Here is a 24,413-nt window from a genome sequence, read left to right as displayed (position 1 = left end):
AAGCACAGAATCGCCTACCAACACATGTCCTTTCTGCCAGTAGCTCATCCAAATATGCCTTTCTGGTGGTGACCTTGTGTTCTCTTCATCCTTCTGGTGACTCAGTTTTCCAAACCACAGAATTTTTCCCTACCAAGTTCATAAATCCTAAATCATTTTCGGTTATAGGTTGTTTCCCAGCTGGGTGCAGTGGCTCACGCCTATAATCCCAGCACTTTGGGAGGCCAAGGTGGGAGGATCACTTGAGGCCAGGAGTTCAAGATCAGCCTGGGCAACACAGCAAGAACCCCATCGGTATTAAAAAATATATATATATATGTGTATATATATACACACACACATATATATATGTTTCCCAAGGTTAAACTTGATAAATGAAAGGAACTATGGACAGAAATGAGCTTACTTGCAATAATGCCCTCTAATGTGTTCAACCCTTTCCACAAATGTTGTCAGGGAGTGAAGAGATGGAGGGAGGAAGAATACGCTTCACAAATACTTCATCAGGATGATTTCATTTGATCTTTCTAACAACCTTGGGAGACAGGCAGGGCAGGCACTTATTACTCCCATTTACAGATGACAAAACTAAACTTCAAAAAGGTTTAAGTGACTTGCCCAGCCTATATCACATGACTAGCAAATACCAGCCCAGACCTGTATTAAGGTCTTGCCTCTTCCAACCCCAAGTCTGTCTCTATCTCCGTATGTTTCTGTCTACCTACAAGGAGTAACCTCCTAGAGATTCAGCATTTCAAAGGGAGAGTAGAGCTCTGACTTCTGGAACACCATCTCCCTTCAGCTACCAAGCTGGAAAGTCATCTTCAGTCTTCCCAAGAAAAAACAGTGCCTTTCTCTTCTATATGCCACTCTTAACAACTACTTTCCAAAATAATTTCCAACAGTTCCTGTTTTAAAAAAGACTTACTCATAAGACACTAATAGTTCAAAAAGTTTGCATCAGCATATGATTTTCTCAATAAAGTTCAGGGCTGATGCAACATTTCTCAGTCAAACTTTACAGCTAAAATGACAACACAGAACAGTCAAAAAATTATGCAAGAGAATGCTACAGTTTTTCACTCTACCACATCTGCCTCGATGGGTCTCCTGTGAGTCATGGTCTTTTGTGTTCAGTCATCACTATAAGAACTGTCATTTTCTACCCTAAATTATTTTATTTTTTAAAGAAAAGATCTGCAGGGCCAGGTGTGGTGGCTCACGTCTATATACCAGCACTTTGTGGGGCAGGAGAATGGCCTGAGCCCAGGCGTTCCAGACCAGCTTGGACAACATGGTGAGACGCCGTCTCTACACACACACACACACACACACACACACACACACACACACACACAGAAAAGAGCTACAATAAAAACAGAATCCTATTACATCTTTCGCCACCTAGCTAAAGCACTGATCTCTAAGTTATTTTTTCAATGTTCACAATTACCTCTTTACACAAACAGAAAAAGAGGCATAGTAAGGTTGAAGTTGGATTATTTAGTCATTTGATAAACACATTTGAAATCCTATCAAAAACCAGGAAATGAGACCCCAACGTGAGGGAGAAATGCCCCTCCTCTTGTAGCCTGGTGAAGACAAAAAGGAAAGAAGTAATTATAGGACGAACTAATCAAGATTAAGGTGTGGGTAGGCACATGGGCTGGGGCTGTAGAAATCACAGAATGCTTGTATTTATAAACATCTATCTCTTTACTTTCAATACAAAATAAACCTAAAAGACTCGACTCTATTCCCTGAAAGGTTATAAGACTTACTTGCCAATAGTCAAATCAAAAATCAAATTTAATAGCTGAATTACTCTTGACTCCTCATCCTAAATTTCAACCCTTAAGCCATACTCCCTTTAGGCACAAATGATAGCAAGTTTAACAAATTCTGCCCTATATGTGCCTTCTCACATGTCTACAGAATAGGATTAAAGATACGCAGAGTGAAACAAATAGTACTTTTTAAAAAGATAATAATTTTCTTAACTGGAAGTGAATGCTTTGAACAATTCAAGCCCTACAAAGCATGGCTGTCAGAAGAGGAAACTGAGGTTCAAAAAAGTCTCACTTTAATACAACAGAATGAAAGGTCTCTTTGAAGTCATCAGAAGAGCTCGAAGGAAAAGAGAAACAGAAGGCTATTGTGAGCTTTAGCCTCCACATGATGACCCCCCAAGCACACTGCAATGGTAAACAAACAAGCCTCTGAGTCTGAATCTGATTCGGTGGCCTGACAAAACATCACAATTGAAGGAATCTCTCTCCTCATTCATTACTTTTCCAAAAAAGTCCCACTAGCTGGAGCTCCAGGTTTCTTGCTGGTTCCTGGATTTATTGCTTGGAAATTATAATGCATAGTGTGCCTTTCAAAAAAAAAGGTACAAGCAAATGAAAACAACCACGGTTTTAAAGCCCCATAAAAGACAGTGTATGTAGCAGAAATGAACTCTGCCAGTGTTTACTATGAGGACCTATTACTCCTTTATGCTACTCGAGTGGATTTTAAACTCAAATGAATGCTACCACTGCCCACTAAACAGCAAGTTAGAGAAGCACATTCATACACCTGCTTAACAGCCCCGCTGACTTCCCCACCACTTCCCGGGGCCAGGGCCAAGTGGCTGACCTGGAAACGCGGCTGTAGACCCCAGCCACTTGCACTCTGCTGTCCCAACAAGTAGGCTCTGAAGTCACACTTCATTTGGCCCGGCACACCCTCATCCCCATCACACAGACCCTCAGCTGCAGAGGAGGAAATTCCACGGCCTCAAAAAGGAAAAGGCTGGAAGCGGGCAGAAGTGGATGGTCCCGAGCGGTCTCGTTCCTGCTTCCCTGGTCCAAGGTGAGCCCCAGGCTCCCGCACCCCCAACTCGGAGTCGCTTTCCTGGTCGCCGCCAAGCTCCTTCCACCCCGCGGCGCCGGGGGCTGCGGTCCCCATCCTCGGCCCCTCCGGGCCTCAGCGTTCGCCTGGGCCCCGGGGGCCCTGACCCAGACCCAGCGGCGCGCCACAGCCTTCTCGGCCAGGGCCGCCCACCCCGTGGCCCGGTCCCCGTTAGACGACCCTGCCCGGCCCGCGCCAGGCAGCCCGCAGCCCCCTCGCGGCCCGGGGCCGCCCTCCGCCGCCCGCCGCCCGCCCGCCCACTGGGCCGCGCACCGTGTGGGACTGCAGGCTCTGGCTCGCCTCGATGGCTGCTGTCAGCGGCACCGTGTCGTCCAGCAGCACCTTGCCGGCTGGCGGCTTCTCCATGAAGGCCATCCCGGGACGCCCGGCCGCCGCCGCCTAGGGACGCGAGGCAGGAACCTGAGGCGCCGACTCCCGCCGCCAGCCCGGCTCCACCGTTCCGCTGTCAACACGCGCCGCCCCACGCGCCGCCGGGCCCGCGGGGTCCTAGCGCCACCCTCCCCGCTGCCGCCGCCCCGGAGTCCTAGCGCCGACCTAGCGGAGTACGTGTGGGGGCCGCCAGCACTGTCCCCGCTGGCCCGCCCCTCCGCCCTGTGGCTGCCATGGGCTCGCGCTTCCCAGCTCCTCGCAGCCGCACCGCAGACCCCGTGCCCTTAGCTCCGGGCTTCGGACCAGTGAACACCACCCTAAGCCATCACCACCAGTATCCTCAGATCCAGGGACGCCTGGTCCTGAGCCCTGGGATCCAGGAATCTTCAGGGCGAGATTTCCAAACCAGGCCTCTCAGAACTGGGCTTTTCTGGGACCGTACGTCGTGAAACCCTCAGAACTGGACCTCTCTCACCCCCCCAGGCCCAACGACCCTAAAACTCAGAAAAAGGGCCTTCAGGATGGGACCCCCAGTCTGAGCCCTGCAAACCCAGAGACTTTCTAAAACAAGCCCTTCCGATTGAGACTTCATAGGGACTCTTGAACGAGGCTCCTCAGGCCTGAACACCTAAGAGCTGGACCCCATAATTGGAGGTCTTGGACCCCAGAACCCTCAGACCCAAGCTCTAAGAACTGGAGACCCTATAAAATGGTCCAGAGACCCCCTAGCCTCTACTCTTGGCCCCTACTGCCTGCTCAACCACATCCCTTAGACTTGGGAGTTTTTCATCCCACCATATGGGCTAGAAGAAATTTAAACCAAGAGTCAAGTCAGAGAATCTTGGGATCCACTTCTCAGCCCTAAATCTGCCCACAGTCTGCCTGAACCCGAAGCCATAATCCTGGCACCACCTCATCCCCCCATCTCCATACACACCTAGAAATTTCACCCACACTGGCCTTTCCTAGGGCAGCACTCCAGGATAGTGAAGAGTTAAATTTAGAATCAGAGGACTATCATCTCCATGGCTCTGGCATTTACCAGCTGTGTGATCTTTAATAAGTTACCCAACCTCTCTGAGTTCCAACTCCCCAATTTGCAAAGTGGAGATAATATTATTTGTATGAAAAGGTTAATACAAGGAATGCAGTAGACCGGGAAGGGGCTTGGCACATAATAAAAACTCAAATGGTGGTCAGGCATGATTGCTCACGCTTGCAATCCCAGCACTTTGGGAGGCCAAGGCGGGTGGATCACCTGAGGTCAGGAGTTTGAGACCAGCCTAGCCAACATGGCAAAACCCCCTCTACTAAAAATATAAAAATTAGCTGGGCGTGGTGGCACACGCCTGTAGACCCAGCTACTCTGGAGGCTGAGGCAGAAGAATTGCTTGAACGCAGGAGGGGGAGGATGCAGTGAGCCAAGATTGTACCACTACACTCCAGCCTGGGTGACAGAGTGAGACTCCATCTCAGAAAACAAACAGGCTGGGCGCGGTGGCTCACCCCTGTAATCCCAGCACTTTGGAAGGCCGAGGCAGGCGGATCACGAGGTCAGGAGATCGAGACCATCCCGGCTAACAAGGTGAAACCCCGTCTCTACTAAAAATACAAAAAAAAATTAGCTGGGTGTGGTGGCGGGCGCCTGTAGTCCCAGCTACTCGGGAAACTGAGGCAGGAGAATGGCATGAACCCAGGAGGTGGAGCTTGCAGTGAGCCGAGATCACGCCACTGCACTCCAGCCTGGGGACAGAGCGAGACTCTGTCTCAAAAAAAAAAAAAAAAAAAACAACAACAACAAAAAACAAACCAAAAAAAAAAAAAAAAAACCAAACAGACAAACAAAAACACCTGAAACCGTGGTCAGGCGTGATGGCTCACCTTTGTAATTCCAGCACTTTGGGAGGCTGAGGAGAGTAGATGACTTGAGCCCAGGAGTTTAGCCTGGGCAATATGGTGAGACACTGTCTCTACAAAAAAATTTTTAAAATAGCTGGGCATGATGGCTCACACCTGTGGTCCCAACTACTCAGGAGGCTGAGGTGGGAGAATTTTTTGAGCACAGGAGGTTGAAGCCTCAGTGAGCCATGATCGTGCCACTTCACTCCAGCCTGGGCAACAGAGCAAGACCGTCTCCAGAAAAACAAACAAAACAAAGTCAGTATTAGTTTCCTCCTTCCCCTACAGCTCACAGAATGGAAGATTCCTAACTCTTAAATTGCCTCCACTAAATTTCTACATTTTAGATAAGGGAACAAAATTTCTGGGTAATTGCACCACCACCACCAAAATTTGACATCCCAGGAAAGGCCCACATCATGTGTAAAGGGTCCCTTCTCCAGATCTCAAGCTTAATGGGATGGTTGGGCAGCCCCATGGAGTCAAGTGGCCATGACAGATTGGTCCCATGGGCCAAGATCCAATAGAGCAAGATGTGAAGAAGGAATCATGGAACTTCATGATTCAGCCCTAAAATAATCAGAACTCTCCCTGCATTCCATTTTTGTGCCAGTGTGTTTAAAAGCAGCAGTCTATTAAAGCAAATCCATATGTCATTTAGGGAGGATTCAACTTTTTACTTTCATTTCTTTGTTTTAAGGCAAATAGATTATTTCTCTGCTAGAGTCACAGAAACCAAAATTCAGCTATAATCATTACTCCTATCGTGATGTGGACTGACCAAGAGAAGGCTCTTTTCTCTTACTGCAGGTGGGAGTATAAATTGGCCCAACCTTTTCGGAGGGCATTCATACATTCATTCAACAATTATTTGCTAAGTACCTACTATGTAATAGGCCTAGTACTAGGAGCTAGAACAAATACGTATTAAGGGCTTTGAAAATGTTCTTATCCTATGACCAAGTAATTCTGCATCTAGGAGAGTATCCTAAGAAAATAATCAAAGATCAGTTAAAAAAAAATAGCATGCAAGGATAAATGACTAACAGTTGGGTTTTGGACGAATCTTGGTACAATCATGAATTTTTTGCAATGTTAAAAATCAAGCCAGGCTGCCGGGCGCGGTGGCTCAAGCCTGTAATCCCAGCACTTTGGGAGGCCGAGGCGGGTGGATCACGAGGTCAGGAGATCGAGACTATCCTGGCTAACATGGTGAAACCCCGTCTCTACTAAAAATACAAAAAACTAGCCGGGCGTGGTGGCGGGCGCCTGTAGTCTCAGCTACTTGGGAGGCTGAGGCGGGAGAATGGCGTGAACCCGGGAGGCGGAGCTTGCAGTGAGCCGAGATCACGCCACTGCACTCCAGCCTGGGAGACACAGCGAGACTCCGTCTCAAAAAAAAAAAAAAAAAAAAAAAATCAAGCCAGGCTAAGTGGTGCATGCGGGTACTCCCAGGCACTCAGGAGGCTGAGGTGGGAGGATCACTTGAACCCGGAAGGTGGAGGCTGCAATGAGCCGAGATTGCGTCACTGCATTCCAGCCTGGGCAACAGAGTGAAACCCTGTCTCAATAAATAAATAAACAAACAAACAAAAAGTCACATGATTAAATAATATTTTATGATCTTGAGAAATGCTCTTGATATAATAGTAAATGAAAAAGCAATTTAGCATCTGTATAATCTCAACATATCTATAGGACAAACACCAGAAGGAAATATATCAAAATATGGGCTGAGTGCAGAGGTTCACACCTGTAATCCCAGCACTTTGAAAGGCCAAGGCAGGCAGATCACTTGAGGTCAGAAGTCTGAGACCAGCCTGGACAACATGGTGAAACCCCGTCTCTACTTTTAGAGAAAAATTAGCCAGAACATGGTGGCACACACCTGTAATCCCAGCTACTCGGGAAGTTGAGGCAGGAGAATCATTTAAACCCAAGAGGTGGAGGTTGCAGTAAGCCGATATCGTACCACTGCACTCCAGTCTCGGTGACAGAGAGAGACTCCGTCTCAAAAATAAATAAATAAATAAATATGAACACTGGGCCTCTAAGAAGCAGAATCATGATGATTTCTTCTGTATGGTTTTCTGTATTTAACTTGTATGATTGAGGGAAAAATGTTAGACAACTGGAGTCCAGTGCTCTGACAACTGCTTCCATAAGATAAAGTCACGATGGTAACAGGAAGAAGGCTTCTCTGGGGTTTAGCTCCATTTTCTCTGTAGTCTGTCCAGACACACAGTCCAAATGCTTTTGTAAGAGAAACCAACTTGTCCATAGTTCATACCTTACAAGAAATTTCACATGCTCTGAAAAATGCATTTTGCATACTTTTACAAATTAGATTTTTTTCTTTAAGATTATGTGATTGGCGGATGACAATCTTCACGCGTATGTTTTTGATAAATGATCACAGTAGTGATTTTTTTTCTTTCAAAGTCAGTAAGTGGTACATGAAGACTTTCGATATTGCAGGTCCTGTAGAGGACAAAATGGAAAAGAAGCAGACTCCTTTTCATCCAATAATTTTTTTTTTTTTTTTTGGAGACGGAGTCTCGCTCTGTCGCCCAGGCTGGAGTGCAGTGGCCGGATCTCAGCTCACTGCAAGCTCCGCCTCCTGGGTCTACGCCATTCTCCTGCCTCAGCCTCCCGAGTAGCTGGGACTACAGGCGCCCGCCACCTCGCCCGGCTAGTTTTTTGTATTTTTTAGTAGAGACGGGGTTTCACTGTGTTAGCCAGGATGGTCTCGATCTCCTGACCTCGTGATCCGCCCGTCTCGGCCTCCCAAAGTGCTGGGATTACAGGCTTGAGCCACCGCGCCCGGCCTCATCCAATAATTTTTAAGGAGGATAGGAAAGTTTGTCACAGAAACAGTGACTCCAAGACAGCCTGTATTGAGTCCTGAAATTGAGGCACTGGGTACCATGAGAAGATAAGAAAGAAAAGAGTCATGACACTAGACTGGGTTATGGGGCAACTGAGGAAGAACTGAGGTTTGCGAGGGGCCTTTAAGGTTGGGTGAGATTTGGATAGCAGGATATGGAGAAAGAACATTTCACTCAATCTTTTTTTTTCCAAAACGGAGTCTTGCTCTGTTGCCCAGGCTGGAGTGCAGTGGCACGATCTCAGCTCACTGCAACCTCCACATCCCCGATTCAGGCAATTCCCCTGCCTCAGCCTCCCGAGTAGCTGGGATTACAGATGCCTGCCACCACACCTGGCTAATTTTTGTATATTTAGTAGAGACAGGGTTTCACCATGTTGGTCAGGCTGGTCTCGAACTCCTGACCTCATGATTTGCCTGTCTCGGCCTCCCAAAGTGCTGGGATTATAGGCATGAGCCACTGCACCCGGCCCATTTCACTCAATCTTTTAGCAAACCCCTTGCAGAACACTAGATACCAGACACTATGTCAGGCACAGGGGAGTTAAAACAAACAGGACAGATGTCATCTGCTATCAAGCTGCTTACCTACATGAACGAGAAAAACCATGAGTCTGAGCTCAGTGGCTCACCCCTGTAATCCCAGCACTTTGGGAGGCTGAGGCAGGCGGATGGCTTGAGGCCAGGAGTTCAAGACCAGCCTGGCCAACATGGCAAAACCACTAAAAGTACAAAAATTGGCCAGGTATGGTGATGTACCCGTGTTATCCCAGCTACTCGGGAGGCTGAGGCAGGAGAATCGCTTGAACTCGGGAGGTGGAGGTTGTAGTGAGCCAAGATTGTGCCATTGCACTCCAGCCTGGGCGACAGAGCAAGACTCTGGCTCAAAAAAAAAAAAAAAAAAAGAAAGAAAGAAAGAAAAAGAAAAAGAAAAAATTAGCCGGGCATGATGGTGTATGCCTGTAGTCCCAGCTATTCAAGAGGCTGAGGTGGAAGGATAGCTTGAGCCTAGGAAGGTTGAAGCTGCAGTGAGCCGTGATGGTACAACTGTACTCCAGCCTGGGCAACAGAGTGAGAACCTGTACCCACCACTCCCCACCCCTGCTAAAAGAAAGAAAGAAAGAAAAGAAAACAACGTGGATGTGCAGTGACAGGCTAGTTCAGGGGTTTATGGAAGTCTTGGGCACTGCAAAGCCATGTAGGCTGTAGGACTGGAGAGTAGAATGTGTGAAGGGCTGGGGAGGAGATGGCTCAACAGGAAAGGTGGGAAAAGGAACCCTTCCGCACCCTTCTATTCCCAGCTCTGTTACACCAGCAACTGACAGTTAAGGACGTTTGCAAGGGAACAGATACTTCCCTCGGAGGAGCCCCTCTGAGATCACAGTGACCACTGACAAACACATCTGGCCTGGGCTCCGCTGCTTCAAGGATGGGAACATGAATAACATGCAGATAAAAGTAATCAGGGGGTCGGGAGCAGTGGCTCAAGCCTATAATCCCAGCACTTTAGGAGGCCGAGGCGGCAGATCACTTGAGGTCGGGAGTTCGAGACCAGCCTGACCTACATGGAGAAACCCTGTCTCTACTAAAATTACAAAATTAGCAAGGCATAGTGGTGCATGCCTATAACCCCAGCTACTCGGGAGGCTAAGGCAGAAGAATTGCTTGAAACCGGGAGGCAGAGGTTGTGTGAGCCGAGATCACGCTACTGCACTCCAGTATGGGTAACAAGAGCGAAACTCCGTTTCAAAAAAAAAAAAAGGCCTGGTGTGGTGGCTCATGCCTGTAATCCCAGGACTTTGGGAGGCCAAGGCAAGCAGATCACAAGGAGTTCGAGACCAGCCTGCTGGCCAATATGGTGAAACCCCATCTCTACTAAAAATACAAAAATTAGCCAGGCGTGGTGGCACGTGCCTATAATCCCAGCTACTTGGGAGGCTGAGGCAGAAGAACCGCTTGAACCCGGGAGGCGGAGGTTGCAGTGAGCCGAGACCGTGCCACTGCACTCCACCCTGGGCGACAGAGCAAGACTCTATCTCAAAAATAAATAAATAAATAAATAATTAAAAAAGTAGTGAATGAGTGATGAGAATGAGAAGAGGGAGATAAGTGGGGAAGTCGGGAGGGAGAGGGGAAGGTAGGCAGATAGGTAAGGAGAGAAAAAAAGATTGTGACATTCAAAAACTAGGCAAAAAGCTGCCCTCATAAGCCTGAGGAAGAAGCTGGAGTGTTGGTCATGGTTAAGGGCCTAAGCTCCCAGGCGACTTCTTGGGTTCATACCGGCTCCACAGCTCACTGGCAGCCTGACCTCTCTTTGCTTCAGCTCCTCATCTGCAGAATGAAGATAATGATAGCCTCCACCCTGTGGGATCATTGCGAGGACTGGATGAGCTCACGTAAGCAATGACCTGGAAGACAGGCTGGTAGGGAGAATGCAGGGTATTAGCTCTTATGTTATAAAGGAAATTAGGGTCGGGTGTGGGGGCTTGTCTCTTTAGGACTCCTGGGTCTCTTTGGGGAGAGTTCCTGGCACAGAGTTTGTGCTCAGTAAATATTTGTCAAATAGATGTGTGAACAAAACAAAAAAAGGAGGCAGGGCATGGTGGCTCACACCTATAATCCTAGCACCTTGGGAGACTGAGACGGGAGGATGGCTTGAGGCCAGGAATTCAAGACCAGGTGGGGCAACACAGTGAGACCCTGTCTCTACAAAATTTTTAAACATTTGCTAGGTGTGGTGATACATGCTTGTAGGCCTAGCTGCTCAGAAGGCTGAGGTGGGAGGATCTCTTGAGCCCAGCTGAGGTGGCAGTGACCCGTGATTGTGCCACTGCCCTCCAGCCTGGTCAACCAAGCAAGACTGTCTCTAAAAAAAATGTAAAAATTAAAAATAAAGGAAATCAGCAGGTGAACCGTACAGGGAGAGAAAAGTTGTTCAACGGAAAGGTATTCAAATAGTTTTCTCCCTGGAAAGGAGAGAACAGAAAAGGAATTAGAATTGAAGGTCAGAGTTGCAAAGATCATAAAATAACAGCCCTATCTAGTTTTCCTTACTAAGGAAAGGAAACTGAACGTGAGAAATCAGGTATTTGATGAAATGAAACCAGAGACAAGCTCTCAGTCTAGCCTTTCCCTTTCTCTGTGAATTCTTCTGGGAAGTGAGCCCCTTAAAATAAATATTGTGGTAAGCCTCATGATTTATTTTTATCTACCCAAATCGGTGTCTTGTTAGTGATCCTCTGAGGATACTGGACTTAAACTGGATCCATGATCCATGGGGAACTGGGTTTCAAACCCCAGGAGAGCCTTAATATCCATTTGGCATTTGAAATGGCTAAGGCCTAGCTGGGCATGGTAGCTCACGCCTATAATCCCAGCACTTTGGGAGGCCAAGACAGGCAGATCGCTTGAGCCCAGGAGTTTGAGACCAGCCTAGGCAACACAGTGAGATTCTCATCTCTACAAAAAGTCATAAAATTAGCCGGGCATGGTGGCATGTGCCTGTGATCCCAGCTACTCAGGAAGCTGAGGTAAGAGGATCACATGAGCACAGGGAGGTCGAGGCTGCAGTAAGCTGTGATCCCACCACTCCACTCCAGCCCGGGTGACAGAGCCAGACCCTGTCTCAAAAAAAAGAAATGGCTCAGGCTGAACATAGGGAAACGCCCCCAAGGCTGGAGCTGATCTAATTTAAATCAGTTTTGTTTCTATAGTCTCAGGCTGCCTAAGGCTAATGAGGAATGAGGGAACCTCAGCTTTTGCCACACACACAACTACCCAGGGGTAGCAAAAAAAAAAAAAAAAAAAATATATATATATATATACACACACACACACACATATACAGACACACATATATATACATGTATGTGTATATATATATATATATATTTATATTTCCCACTGTTGCCAAATGTTTAGATGGTCCACAGGTTGTTTGTCTAACAACTTGATGTTTGCCCAGATTGACTGAAGATAATGAGTTTTAGCGAGGATGCTCCTTAGGCCTGGCAACTACTCTACAAAATCAGATCATAGAAGCTTGTGAAAAACTCAGTATTTCCTAAGTAGGATGGCCTCCCAACTCAAAATGCTTTTATTTCTTTAAATATTCATGATCTGGATCTAAAAACAACAAAACTCAACCCACAGTCATTCTTATTTCCTTTACGTGTTGATATTTTCCACCACATCACAGAGGACTGCTGCCCAGGGTTTATAAGAAGGTCATTTGAATTGCTTTATAGCTAAAAACCACCTTAGGGATTAACTGTGGGGCCTCCTATTAATCTTGTATTTATGTGGTGTTAACATTGGTTCTGGGTTCCTTACGATTTTTGAATTTTTTTTTTTTTTGAGACGGAGTCTCACTCTGTCGCCTAGGCTGGAGTGCAGTGGCGCAATCCCGGCTCACTGCAAGCTCCGCCTCTCGGGTTCACGCCATTCTCCTGCCTCAGCCTCCTGAGTAGCTGGGACTACAGGCACCTGCCACCACGCCCGGCTAGTTTTTTTTTTCGTATTTTTTAGTAAAGACGGGGTTTCACCATGTTAGCCAGGATGGTCTCGATCTCCTGACCTCATGATCCACCCGCCTCGGCCTCCGAAAATGCTGGGATTACAGGTGTGAGCCACCGCGCCCAGCCCAATTTTTGAATTTAAATGGTTTCTTCTAGTTGGTGATTCTGCTCCAACTCATAATTTCTCTGAAGATGCTGAGAATTAATTTATCTGCTGTGTTTGTAACCCAAAATAAAAGCAAAGATAAGAACAAAGGAGTTGAAACATCTGGGACCCTGGAGATACCTGTGGACCAACACTAATTCAGCAGCACTCCCATTCTGCTCAGACAGAGCTAGATAATAAGCTATACTGATACATGAGGCATTCACAGTGGCACAGTTGCTCAGAGTGACAGTCATCCCTTGGTAGAAAATGTTTTAATATAAAAACTTAATAGATGTCATGGCAATTTTCTTTGGGAATAAATTGGTCTCTGAATCATACTCTAAAAACATAAAGGAAAAATGACTAATAATTCAGCACAAAATGAAAACCTGTGGTTGCCTAAGAGGTATCAGTGTGCATTTAGCAATTTCTTCTTTTTCTAGGTGAATATGCATGTCAGGTCCACAAGACAAATGGTGGCTGTTGCCAGGCTTTCTTCCCATTGCTACTCGAGATTTGCTCCTCACAAAAAGAAATAAGTGGCATTTCACCAATATGGAAATGTCTCTAATAGAATATAAAAATCCATTAAGCAATTTTCCAGTACATTAGGCTAAAAGTGCTTAAAACGAGTATCTCTGTGACAATTAAACATCACATAATGTGCAGTTGCATAAACCCCTATGTAGAAAGTGCTAGAACAATTTGGCCTTTTTTTTTTTTGAGACGGAGTCTCGCTCTGTTGCCCAGGCTGGAGTGCAGTGGCCGGATCTCAGCTCACTGCAAGTTCCGCTTCCCGGGTTTACGCCATTCTCCTACCTCAGCCTCCCGAGTAGCTGGGACTACATGTGCCCGCCACCTCGCCCGGCTAGTTTTTTGTATTTTTTTAGTAGAGACAGGGTTTCACCGTGTTAGCCAGGATGGTCTCGATCTCTTGACCTCGTGATCCGCCTGTCTCGGCCTCCCAAAGTGCTGGGATTACAGGCTTGAGCCACCGCGCCCGGCCGCCTTGGCCTATTTTAGTCATTACTTTTGTACTCGCTTCCACATGTGACCTGGTACAGTCAAGGCCACTTCTCAATTATCTGGGAGAGGATTTCCTAATTTGAGGATCACTCAAGCTTTCATTAAGAGTCATTCTTTTGGCCGGGCGCGGTGGCTCAAGCCTGTAATCCCAGCACTTTGGGAGGCCGAGACGGGTGGATCACGAGGTCAGGAGATCCAGACCATCCTGGCTAACACAGTGAAACCCCGTCTCTACTAAAAAATACAAAAAACTAGCCGGGCGAGGTGGCGGGCGCCTGTAGTCCCAGCTACTCGGGAGGCTGAGGCAGGAGAATGGCGTAAACCCAGGAGGCGGAGCTTGCAGTGAGCTGAGATCCGGCCACTGCACTCCAGCCTGGGCGACAGAGCGAGACTCCGTCTCAAAAAAAAAAAAAAAAAAAAAAAAAAAAGAGTCATTCTTTTGAGCAGTTTGTATAGACTCAGAATGAGAAAGCCAAGCAACCAGTTTTCCTGATAGCCAGCTTTAACAAAGCATGTGTGGTTTGAGAATCTTGACTCTAGATAAAAATGACAAGTTATTATTTAAAGAGAAGTACTGATAACTTCTTGTCTACTTCTCTGTTTCCAACCTTTATTGATTTATAGATTTCAAAGACCATGACTCTTAGGGAGCATAAAAATGTGGAAATCTGTATGCAGAGGCTCATTCCAGCATTTTGGGAGGCCAAGGCAGGAGTATCGCTTGAGACCAGGAGTTCGAGACCACCTGGGCAACACAGTGAGACCCACATTTCTACAACAAAAATACATACATTTTAAGAAAGTGAACATGAAGGCCGAGCACAGTGGCTCATGCCTGTTATCCCAGCACTTTTGGGAAGCCAAGGTGGGAGGACTGCTTGAGCCCAGGAGTTTGAGACTAGCCTGGGCAACAAAGTGAAACCTCATCTCTGCAAAAAAATCAAAAAATAAGCCAGACATGGTGCTGTGTGCCTCTGTTCTCTGCTATATAGAAGGCTGAGGCAGGATTGTGTAAGCCCAGGATATGCTACAGTGATTGCACCACTGCAACTCAAGCCTGGGAGACAGAGTGAGACTCTGTCTCAGAAAACAAACAAAAAAACCAGTGGAAATGCTCACATTGAGAAGCTACTTTTTTTTTTTTTTTTTTTTTTTTTTTGAGACGGAGTCATGCACTGTTGCCCAGGTTGGAGTGCAGCTGCGCGATCTCGGCTCACTGCAAGCTCCGCCTCCCGGGTTCACGCCATTCTCCTGCCTCAGCCTCCCGAGTAGCTGGGATTATAAGCACCTGCCACCACGCCCGGCTAATTTTTTGTACTTTTAGTAGAGACGGGGTTTCACGGTGTTAGCCAGGATGATCTCGATCTCTTGACCTCGTGATCCACCTGCCTCGGCCTCCCAAAGTGCTGGGATTACAGGAGTTGTAGCAGGACGAGCTGCAGACAAAACCTCTCAGACACCAAGTTGTAGAAGGAAGGGCTTTATTCAGCTGGGAGCATCAGCAAGCTACTGCCTTAAAATCTAAGCTCCCTTGAGTGCACAGTTTCTGTCCCTTTTAAGGGCTCACAACACTAAAGATTTCACATGAAAGGGTCGTGATTGATTTGAGCAAGCAAGGGGTATGTGACAGGGGTTGCATGCATGGGTTGTCAGAGAGAAACAAAACAGGACCGGGAGTTTCACTATGTTCTTTTATACAATGCCTGGAATCTATGAATAATATCGGTTTCTAAGTTATGAGTTGATTTTTAACTACTGGGTTTAGGCCAGGCAGGTCCAGGCCTGATTTTGGGCCTGGCACTGTGCTGCCTGTCTTTGGTTTTACTTCCTTGTTTTTTTCTTAGAACAGGTACTGAGTATAAAACAATATAAAACAATATGAGAGGCTCTCTCTCTTTCCTCATTCCACCCTTTTGAGACTCTCACTTTTTATTAGTGGGAGTTCTCACTCTTATTTTTCCTACTTATGTCTTTTTATGCAGTAGATTGATAGTGATTCATGTAGTATACTTGTGCTGAAGCATTTTGATGAACTAAGGTAGCAATGAAGCTCTTTTATCATTTGAAGAAGTACAGATAGCAAACAAGGGAGCAGTAAGCAGGTTCTTCTTCTTCTTACAACTTTTATTATAAGAGTTTTAAATCCTCCTAGTGCTGGGAACTAATTTTTAAACATGGGTTCAGGGTCTGAGGGGTTTGTGATTAACAATTCTAAAGGGTTGCAGCTCCCACTCATGCAGGAGGGGCTGACTTTTCCTTTCTGGAGCCAAACAAGTTATTTTTTATTTTTTATATATATTTTTTAAGTAGCCCAAATGACACAAGACCAGTATTGACACATTTCACATAAATTTGATTCTTGACAGCTATACTTATTTTTTTGCCGTGTAACATTTTTCTTAATCTAGAGAACTGCATCCCATTCCATGCTGCTTATTACTAACAGCAGTACCTGTGTTAAATTTTAAGGTTACATTTTTGGGGATCCCTCTTTCTTCTGTTCTAGCTATTACTTTACTTGTGTCACTTAGAAAAGGACCAGTCCTTAGTCTTATTTTAAAAACTGTGATCATGGGAGGCTTAAAATGAGTCATAACACGCATCAGGTTGGTTATTTCCTGGGCTACATACCTTGGATAGAATATCATTATACAAACAAATTTCTTTTAGAGTCCTGGTACACTTATAATAACTATAAAATAATAGGACTGTAGCAATCTTTTGTCCTACCTCAGTGACTTGATGTCTTAGGAAGGAACAGCCCTCAGTCTTAGGAAGGTCAGTTGAAGTCCTTACAGTACAAGTCCAAATTTTAAGGAAAATGAATCCCACGATGAGTTTCCTCATGCGTCGGCCGTGCGTGGATCAGTCAGCTTCCGGGTGTGACTGGAGCAGGGCTTGTCTTTTTCAGAGTCACTTTGCAGGGGTTAGCGAAGCTGCTCCCATCCACGTACAGCTCCCAGTCTACAGATGTTTAAGGATGGTCTCAGAGGTTAGGCCCACTAGAATAAACTGAGTCCAATACTTTTACACAGTTATGTTTAACTGGGCTCTTTGATACCAGGAGCAAGGTGGCAGGTTTACAGTGTTGTAAACTTTAATGGTTATGCGGGGATTTTTTACAGAGCAAGCTTTGGTATCTAGATAGTCTAGCATTTATTAGCTAATGGTGTCCTTTGGTATTTATTAAAATCACCACAGCATGAGGGGACTTTATGTTTAGGTTTTGCCTAAGAGTTAGCTTATCTGCTTCTTGTGCTAATGGGGCCATTGCTGCCAGGGCCTTTGGACATGGGGACCAATCTTTGGAAACCCTGTCTAGCTGTTTTGAGAGATGGGCCGCTGGCCTTGGCCAGGGCCCTACAGTCTGGGTTAAAACTCCAACTGCCATTTGGGTTTTTTTTTTTGACATATAGAGTGTAAAGAGTTTTGTCAGGTCAAGTAGCCTCAGGGCTGGGGCAGACATGAGTTTTTCTTTTTAACTCATGAAAAGCTTGTTGCTGCTGGTTGTAATAGATGTAGTTTATCTAATTTATATTTTTATTGACTGTCATTTACTAAAATATTGATTTAAATCCTGTAACTATTTGATTTCGAGCTTTAAATTGATCTGGTATTTCTTGTGGTTAATTTCAAGGTTAAATTGATCTGGTGTTTCTCCAATTGCATCTAAATAGATGTAAGAGTTGAAAGACCTATAAAGGGTTTCTCTCACTTTACGATGTCTTATTATTATTATTATTTTCTGGTTGATGAAATGCCAGGGTGAAAGGGATAGCCAAATGGACTAAAGCACAAGTGTCACTCTAGTTATTTGGCAGAGTGCCCAGTAAAGGTCCACCACAACAGCACCACACGTCTGCTTGGGGATGCACAAGGGCTGACTGATTAATAAGCTCTTAAAAACTCTTAAGCTCACTGCATCCCTTCAGGTCTCCAAGGAATACTGTCTCCTCCTTGCCGTGAGAGACACAAAGTGAACTTAGTGTTGGGAGATGGAAGCTGGATGGCCCTCGGGGACTGACCTGCAGGGACTTTGGGATATAGCAGAGAGAGCTTGGCATGACTTATTACTCCAGGCTGTAGAATCCTGGAAAAGAGCTACCATGTAGCCCATGCCTGGTTGACTGGAGGACCACCCCAGTGGAAGGGTGACAATCAGGGCCTCTGGCCTGCCATGTGTACAAGCATAACAATTGCTTTTGTTTAACGTGCAGATGGAATATTTGATCCATTTCAACCAGGCATTTACATCTTGGTATGCTGTCTTAATTGTCAAAGTTTGTTTTAAGTCTTTAACTTCTATGATCTTCTAGTAAAATGAACGTTTTCTTTAGCACCTATTTTTATTAGTTTTTAGACCAAAAAAAAGCTAACCACCATTTTATGTTTAACAATGCTTTTTGTATGATTTTTATACCAGATAAGCTAAATTTTACCTTTATATTAGTGTGCTATTAATTTTAATAAAACCCTGTAGACATATTTATCCAATTTTTCATGTTTGACCATAAGGTAAGATTTTATAGACTCTTTTTAACCTTTTATAATTTTTGTTAAAGAGCAGGTTGATGTTTTAAGAAAAACCTGTTGCATTTTAAATGTCCAGTTCACAGAAAAACTGGATGATACCTTTTTAACTCTAGCTATTGTGTTTACACACAGAATTTTCTTTACAATTAACGTTTTAAAATTCGCCTAAACTTTCAAAACAATAATTTTTTGACCTTTTAATGTAGGTAAAAATCCACATTCTTATGCCTCTTTATAATCTTTTTACTAAAGGTATATTTTACTTTTTTATACACTTTGCACATAAACTCTTTTTTCCAATAGTACTCAAGAGGCCATATTATTTTTAAGTTATACGACATTTTTTGCATAAAAATTTTTTATAACATTTTTTTCTTCTACGACTTTCGCAGACAATTTTTTTTTTGACATGTCTCAACTTTCTGACTTACTACAAACTTTTTTTTTTTGAGACTGAGTCTGGCTCTGTCGCCCAGGCTGGAGTGCAGTGGCTGGATCTCAGCTCACTGCAAGCTCCGCCTCCCGGGTTTACGCCATTCTCCTGCCTCAGCCTCCGGAGTAGCTGGGACCACAGGCGCCCGCCACCTCGCCCGGCTAGTTTTTTGTATTTTTTTAGTAGAGACGGGGTTTCACCATGTTAGCCAGGATGGTCTCGATCTCCTGACCTTGTGATCCGCCCGTCTCAGCCTCCCAAAGTGCTGGGATTACAGGCTTGAGCCACCACGCCCGGCTACAAACTTTTTTTTTTTTTTTTTTGAGACGGAGTCTCGCTCTGTCGCCCAGGCTGGAGTGCAGTGGCGCGATCTCGGCTCACTGCAAGCTCCGCCTCCCGGGTTCACGCCATTCTCCTGCCTCAGCCTCCTGAGTAGCTGGGACTACAGGCGCCCACAACGCGCCCGGGTAATTTTTTTTTTTGTATTTTTAGTAGAGACGGGGTTTCACCGTGGTCTCGATCTCCTGACCTTGTGATCCGCCCGCCTCGGCCTCCCAAAGTGCTGGGATTACAGGCGTGAGCCACCGTGCCCGGCCCAAACTTTTTAAAAAAAAAAAAACCAGTTAATTTATTTCAGGACAAGAATTTACCATATAACATTTTTTTAATGTAAATTCTGCCTCCCCCCTTTTTTCCTTTCTTGAAAGTTTTCAACATAGTTCTCAGTGGGGTGGGCTTATTTTGCACCTGACCCATGTTTTCTCAAGACAAAATACCACACTCACACCACACACATTCACCACAAAACATAGAACGGGTAAAGAGGGCGCACACACACACACACACTTTTATCGTTTATACCAAACCAAAATCAGAATACCACGAAATTCAAAATCCGAGTACCAAGAAATTTAAGCCAAGTCAAAACCAAAACCAAAGTATCCGGCAATTTAAGTCAAGACAAAACCAGAACAAAAGTGCCAATACAGGCACACCATGGGTGATCAGGCCACGCTTCCACTCAAATGGAGTGGGGCAAGTTCCAAAGACTAGTCTTACCAAGTTTCAGATGTCCGGACTCCAAGTGCCAGTTCCTTCCCGGTGTTCAGCCACTGTGTTAATCCTCTGTGGGGGCCTGCTACGCACTGCTCTGATGAGGCGTTCTACCAGGAAAACTGCCTACCTGGGAGCACTCTTTGGCTCGCGTCACTCAGGCTGGTCAGAGTCCCCCGCAGGGATGCTCCACAGGGCAGGCCTAAGCCGCCTAACAGGCTGCCTCAGCCGTCCATCAGTTACCTCGCTTCCCGGTCAGGGAACCAAGAACTGTAGCGGGACCAGCTGCAGACAAAACCTCTCAGACACCAAGTTGTAGAAGGAAAGGCTTTATTCAGCTGGGAGCATCAGCAAGCTACTGCCTTAAAATCCGAGCTCCGAGTGTACAATTTCTGTCCCTTTTAAGAGCTCACAACACTAAAGATTTCTTTTTTTTTTTTTTTTTTTTGAGACGGAGTCTGGCTCTGTCGCCCAGGCTGGATCTCAGCTCACTGCAAGCTCCGCCTCCCAGGTTTATGCCATTCTCCTGCCTCAGCCTCCCAAGTAGCTGGGACTACAGGCACCCACCACCTCGCCCGGCTAGTTTTTTGTGTTTTTTAGTAGAGACAGGGTTTCACCGTGTTAGCCAGGATGGTCTCGATCTCCTGACCTAGTGATCCGCCCGTCTCGGTCTCCCAAAGTGCTGGGATTACAGGCTTGAGCCACCGCGCCCGGCCAACACTAAAGATTTCACATGAAAGGGCCATGATTGATTTGAGCAAGCAAGGGGTACATGACAGGGTTTGCATGCACTGGTTGTCAGAGAGAAACAAAGCAGGACCGGGAGTTTCACTATGTTCTTTTATACAATGCCTGGAATCTATGAATAATATCGGTTTCTAAGTTATGAGTTGATTTTTAACTACTGGGTTTAGGCCAGGCAGGCCCAAGCCTGGTTGTGGGCCTGGCACTGGGCTGCCTGTCTTTGGTTTTACTGCTTTGTTTTTTTCTTAAAATAGGTACTGAGTATAAAACAATATAAAACAATATGAGAGGGTCTCTCTCTCTCCTCAGCGTTGAGCCACTGCGCCCTGGGGCTACTTTTGAAACTTACACAGTATAAATCAACTATCATTCAGATCTGACATCCCTTCCTTTCCCTCTATTTTTCATCTTTAACCCTTTAAGCAATTCTTCAGTGAAGACAAATAATCACTGAATGTTGGCTTAAAAAAAGGGTAGGTGATATGCATGGGTGGAAGACTTTCAACTAATAGTATTAGGTAAATGCTACAACTCTAGCAGGGAATAAGATCTAGAACATTCCGAAAGCAAAAAGATTGCTATAGAATGATTCCCATTATTTTAATGCCATGTAAGATGCTATTACAGAAACTGACAGTGCTCCAGTTCCGGCAATGCCAATGAAGGAAATAAAAATATTTCACCCCAAAATATATTTGTCATATTTTCAGATGGCTGTTCAGAGAGCCAACAGAAGTAGCCTTGCAAAGTTGTCTTTTGTGGGGGAAACTTGTATTTGCAGAGAATCTGCTTGATGCAGCCTGGCTTTCCCTTGTCTGGATCTTGGGAAGATTAACTCAGTCTGACACTTTAAAGGTCTGAAACATGCTGGGACATGGTGGCTCACACTTGTAATACCAGCACTTTGGGAGGCCAGATCACCTGAGGTCAGGAGTTTGAGGCCAGCCTGGCCAACATGGTGAAACTCCGTCTCTACTAAAAACGCAAAATTAGCTTGGCATGGTGGCGTGCGCCTGTAATCCCAGCAACTGGGGAGGCTGAGGCAAGAGAATCGCTTGAACCTGGGAGGCAGAGGCTGCAGTGAGCCAAGATCGTGCCATTGCAATCCTGCCTGGACAATAAGAGCAAGACTCCATCTCAAACAACAAAAAAGGTCTAAAACATTCATCATCTATTCTTTTGAGGGTTGCCACCTGTGGAGCTTCATTTACGTAACAAGACCACCTTTGCTAGCCAGGCTTCCTCTTCTCCTGCTCCCGGAAACTGTTATGCCACTGATCCGAGCCCACTCTTTCTGTAACCTTAAGGTGGTATTTAAGCTTCTAAACCCTATTGTGTAGGGGTTTGGGGGGATAATCACTCTGTGGCTCTCCCCTTCATGCAAGCTAATATATTGGTATGCCTTTTCTCCAATTAATCTGCCTTTTCTCAGTTGATTTTTCAGAGTGAACCTTCAGAGGGCAAAGGGGAAGTTTCCCTTTGGCCCCTACAGGAACCTAAGACCCACAGAGTGATGGAAAAAGGAAAGGCTTTGGAGCCAGGCAGGTCCAAGTTTGAATCCCAGCTGTACTGCTTATTCACTGAACAACCTTGGGCAAGTCACAGTTATCCTACTTAAAAAGAGGATAACGTTAACTTCACAAAGTTGTTTCAAGGATTAGCATTAATGTAGAAAATCAACTCATCAGGCCCTGAAAAAATGGTGGCTATCAGTATCAATGATCACATCCCGTTCCAGTTATGGACATAACTTTAAGACTGCTGCTAAATCCCAGGGAATGAGTTCTGCAGGAGCAAGTGGTTTTGGCCTCAAGTCCATATATTTTTGCCTCATGTTTCCCATTGTGTTTTGCCATTTGAACACATTTTCAGCACGTCTAGTGATTCACCTATAAACGTCTTCTTTAGGTGTACCTCAGCCTGCATATACTGCGCATTCTGAAACTCACGAGAACAGTATCCTTGCTCCTCACATTGATTTTGGTCTTGTCTTCCACCTTTGAAAACAAGAGTTATGGTATAATACAATATTAAAGTTTTAAAGTACTAACTTTATACACAGCACTGCCCTCTAGTGACTAGAATAATCCATTTTTTTTTCTTTCTTTTTTTTTTTTTTTTGAGACTGAGTCTCACTCCATCACCCAGGATAAAGAGCAGTGGCACGATCTAGGATCAGTGCAACCTCCGCCTCCCAGTTCAAGTGATTCTCCTGCCTCAGCCTCCGAGTAGCTGGGATTACAGGCATGCACCACCACGCCCAGGTAATTTTTCTGTATTCTTAGTAGAGATGGGGTTTCATCACGATGGCCAGGATGGTCTCAATCGCTTGACCTTGACCTCGTGATCCGCCCGTCTCAGCCTCCCAAAGTGCTGAGATTACAGGCGTGAACCACCACATCTGGCCTAGAATAATTATTTCTAGTCATCTGTTCAGCTGCTCTCTGGGTAAAAATTAAAAATTCTGTCATAGATTGTTTTGAATGTATTGGCTGACATAAGATACATGGAAATCATAACTACAATGAGATACCACCTCATGCCCAATAGTAATTTGAAGAACAATTTGATAATTCTTTATATTAAAGTTACACGATCCAGCAATTCCACTCGTGGAATTTAAAACCTGTGCACATAAAAACCTCTTCTATAATGTTCCTATTAAACAGTCAAAAAGCAAAAATAATCCAAATATCAACTGATGGATGGGTAAATACAATGGATTATTATTCAGCCATAAAATAAAATGTACTGATACATGCTGTAAAATGGATGAACCCTGAAAACATGCTATATCGAAGAAGCCAGTTCCAAAGGACCATATATTGTATGAACTTATATGAAATGTCCAGAACAGGGAAATCCATAGACACAGAAAGTAGACTGGTGACTCCCTAGGACTGGAGGAGATAAATGGATTGACTGCTAATGGGGGTTTCTTTTGGGGGATGAAAATTGCTAAAAAAAAATGGATTTGGTGATGGTTGTACAACTGTGTGGATATTCTAAAACCACTGAAATGTACACTTTAAAAAGGTGAATTTTATGGTATGTGAATTACATCTCAATGTTATTAAAAAATGGAAACAAGGCTGGGCGCGGTGGCTCAAGCCTGTAATCCCAGCACTTTGGGAGGCCGAGACGGGTGGATCACGAGGTCAGGAGATCGAGACCATCTTGGCTAACCCGGTGAAACCCCATCTCTACTAAAAAATACAAAAAACTAGCCGGGCGAGGTGGCGGGCGCCTGTAGTCCCAGCTACTCGGGAGGCTGAGGCAGGAGAATGGCGTAAACCCGGGAGGCGGAGCTTGCAGTGAGCTGATATCCGGCCACTGCACTCCAGTTTGGGCAACAGAGCGAGACTCCGTCTCAAAAAAAAAAAAAAAAAAAAAAAAAGGGAAACAAAAGTGTTGGCTGTGTTGGGATGGCCATTTAGTACTAACATGTTAGGTACATCTTCCCTTCAATATAACCTCCCTGGCCCCCAGCCCCCAGTCTTAAGAATTTGGCCTCCATAGTCTTCTTAATATTTTTTTATTTCTTACAATTTTTTTTTTACTATAAGCATGTATTATTCATATGAGAGGTAGATCCAAATTTTCAAGGAATAATCTGAACTTTTAAAAGAGGAACTGTACTTAAGAACACTAACAGAGGTTGGTTGACACCCTGAAAGACTGGTCTGTTATGTTTAACTGCGGGCCAGTCAGCTTCAAACTCAGGAAAACCTCTCACCTCAGTTGCAGGGGAAATGGGCAACAGTAATTAGAAGCTACTGCTGAGAGGCTGGGCCCTGTGCTTAACTCCATCTATCATCTCCACCAACTATCCCATGTGGCATGTGTTACCACTATTTTATAGATCAGAGTTTACATAACTGAGACCAA

At 45.2% G+C, this 24,413-nt stretch overlaps 1 protein-coding gene across 11 annotated transcripts in view; it reads right to left on the bottom strand.

The window, feature by feature from the left end:
* Positions 1 to 10,372, bottom strand: part of PXK (PX domain containing serine/threonine kinase like) — a 102,105-nt gene extending 91,733 nt beyond the window's left edge. For 8 of the 11 annotated variants that reach the window (XM_050781238.1, XM_050781240.1, XM_050781235.1 and 5 more), the window contains exon 1: positions 3,169 to 3,369. In XM_050781238.1, coding sequence (XP_050637195.1) covers positions 3,169 to 3,270 — 102 coding nt within the window. In that variant the 5' untranslated portion in view covers positions 3,271 to 3,369. Of the gene's footprint in view, positions 1 to 3,168; positions 3,379 to 10,351 lie in introns of those variants that run through there. The other 3 variants (XM_050781236.1, XM_050781237.1, XM_050781247.1) reach the window with 2 other exon arrangements.
* Positions 10,373 to 24,413: the final 14,041 nt, after the last annotated feature.

This window comes from Macaca thibetana, chromosome 2, assembly GCF_024542745.1.
Source record: "Macaca thibetana thibetana isolate TM-01 chromosome 2, ASM2454274v1, whole genome shotgun sequence".
Lineage (NCBI taxonomy): Eukaryota > Metazoa > Chordata > Mammalia > Primates > Cercopithecidae > Macaca > Macaca thibetana.
The sequence above is the reverse complement of the archived record's forward strand: the minus strand, read 5'-3'. Positions and strand labels throughout refer to the sequence as shown.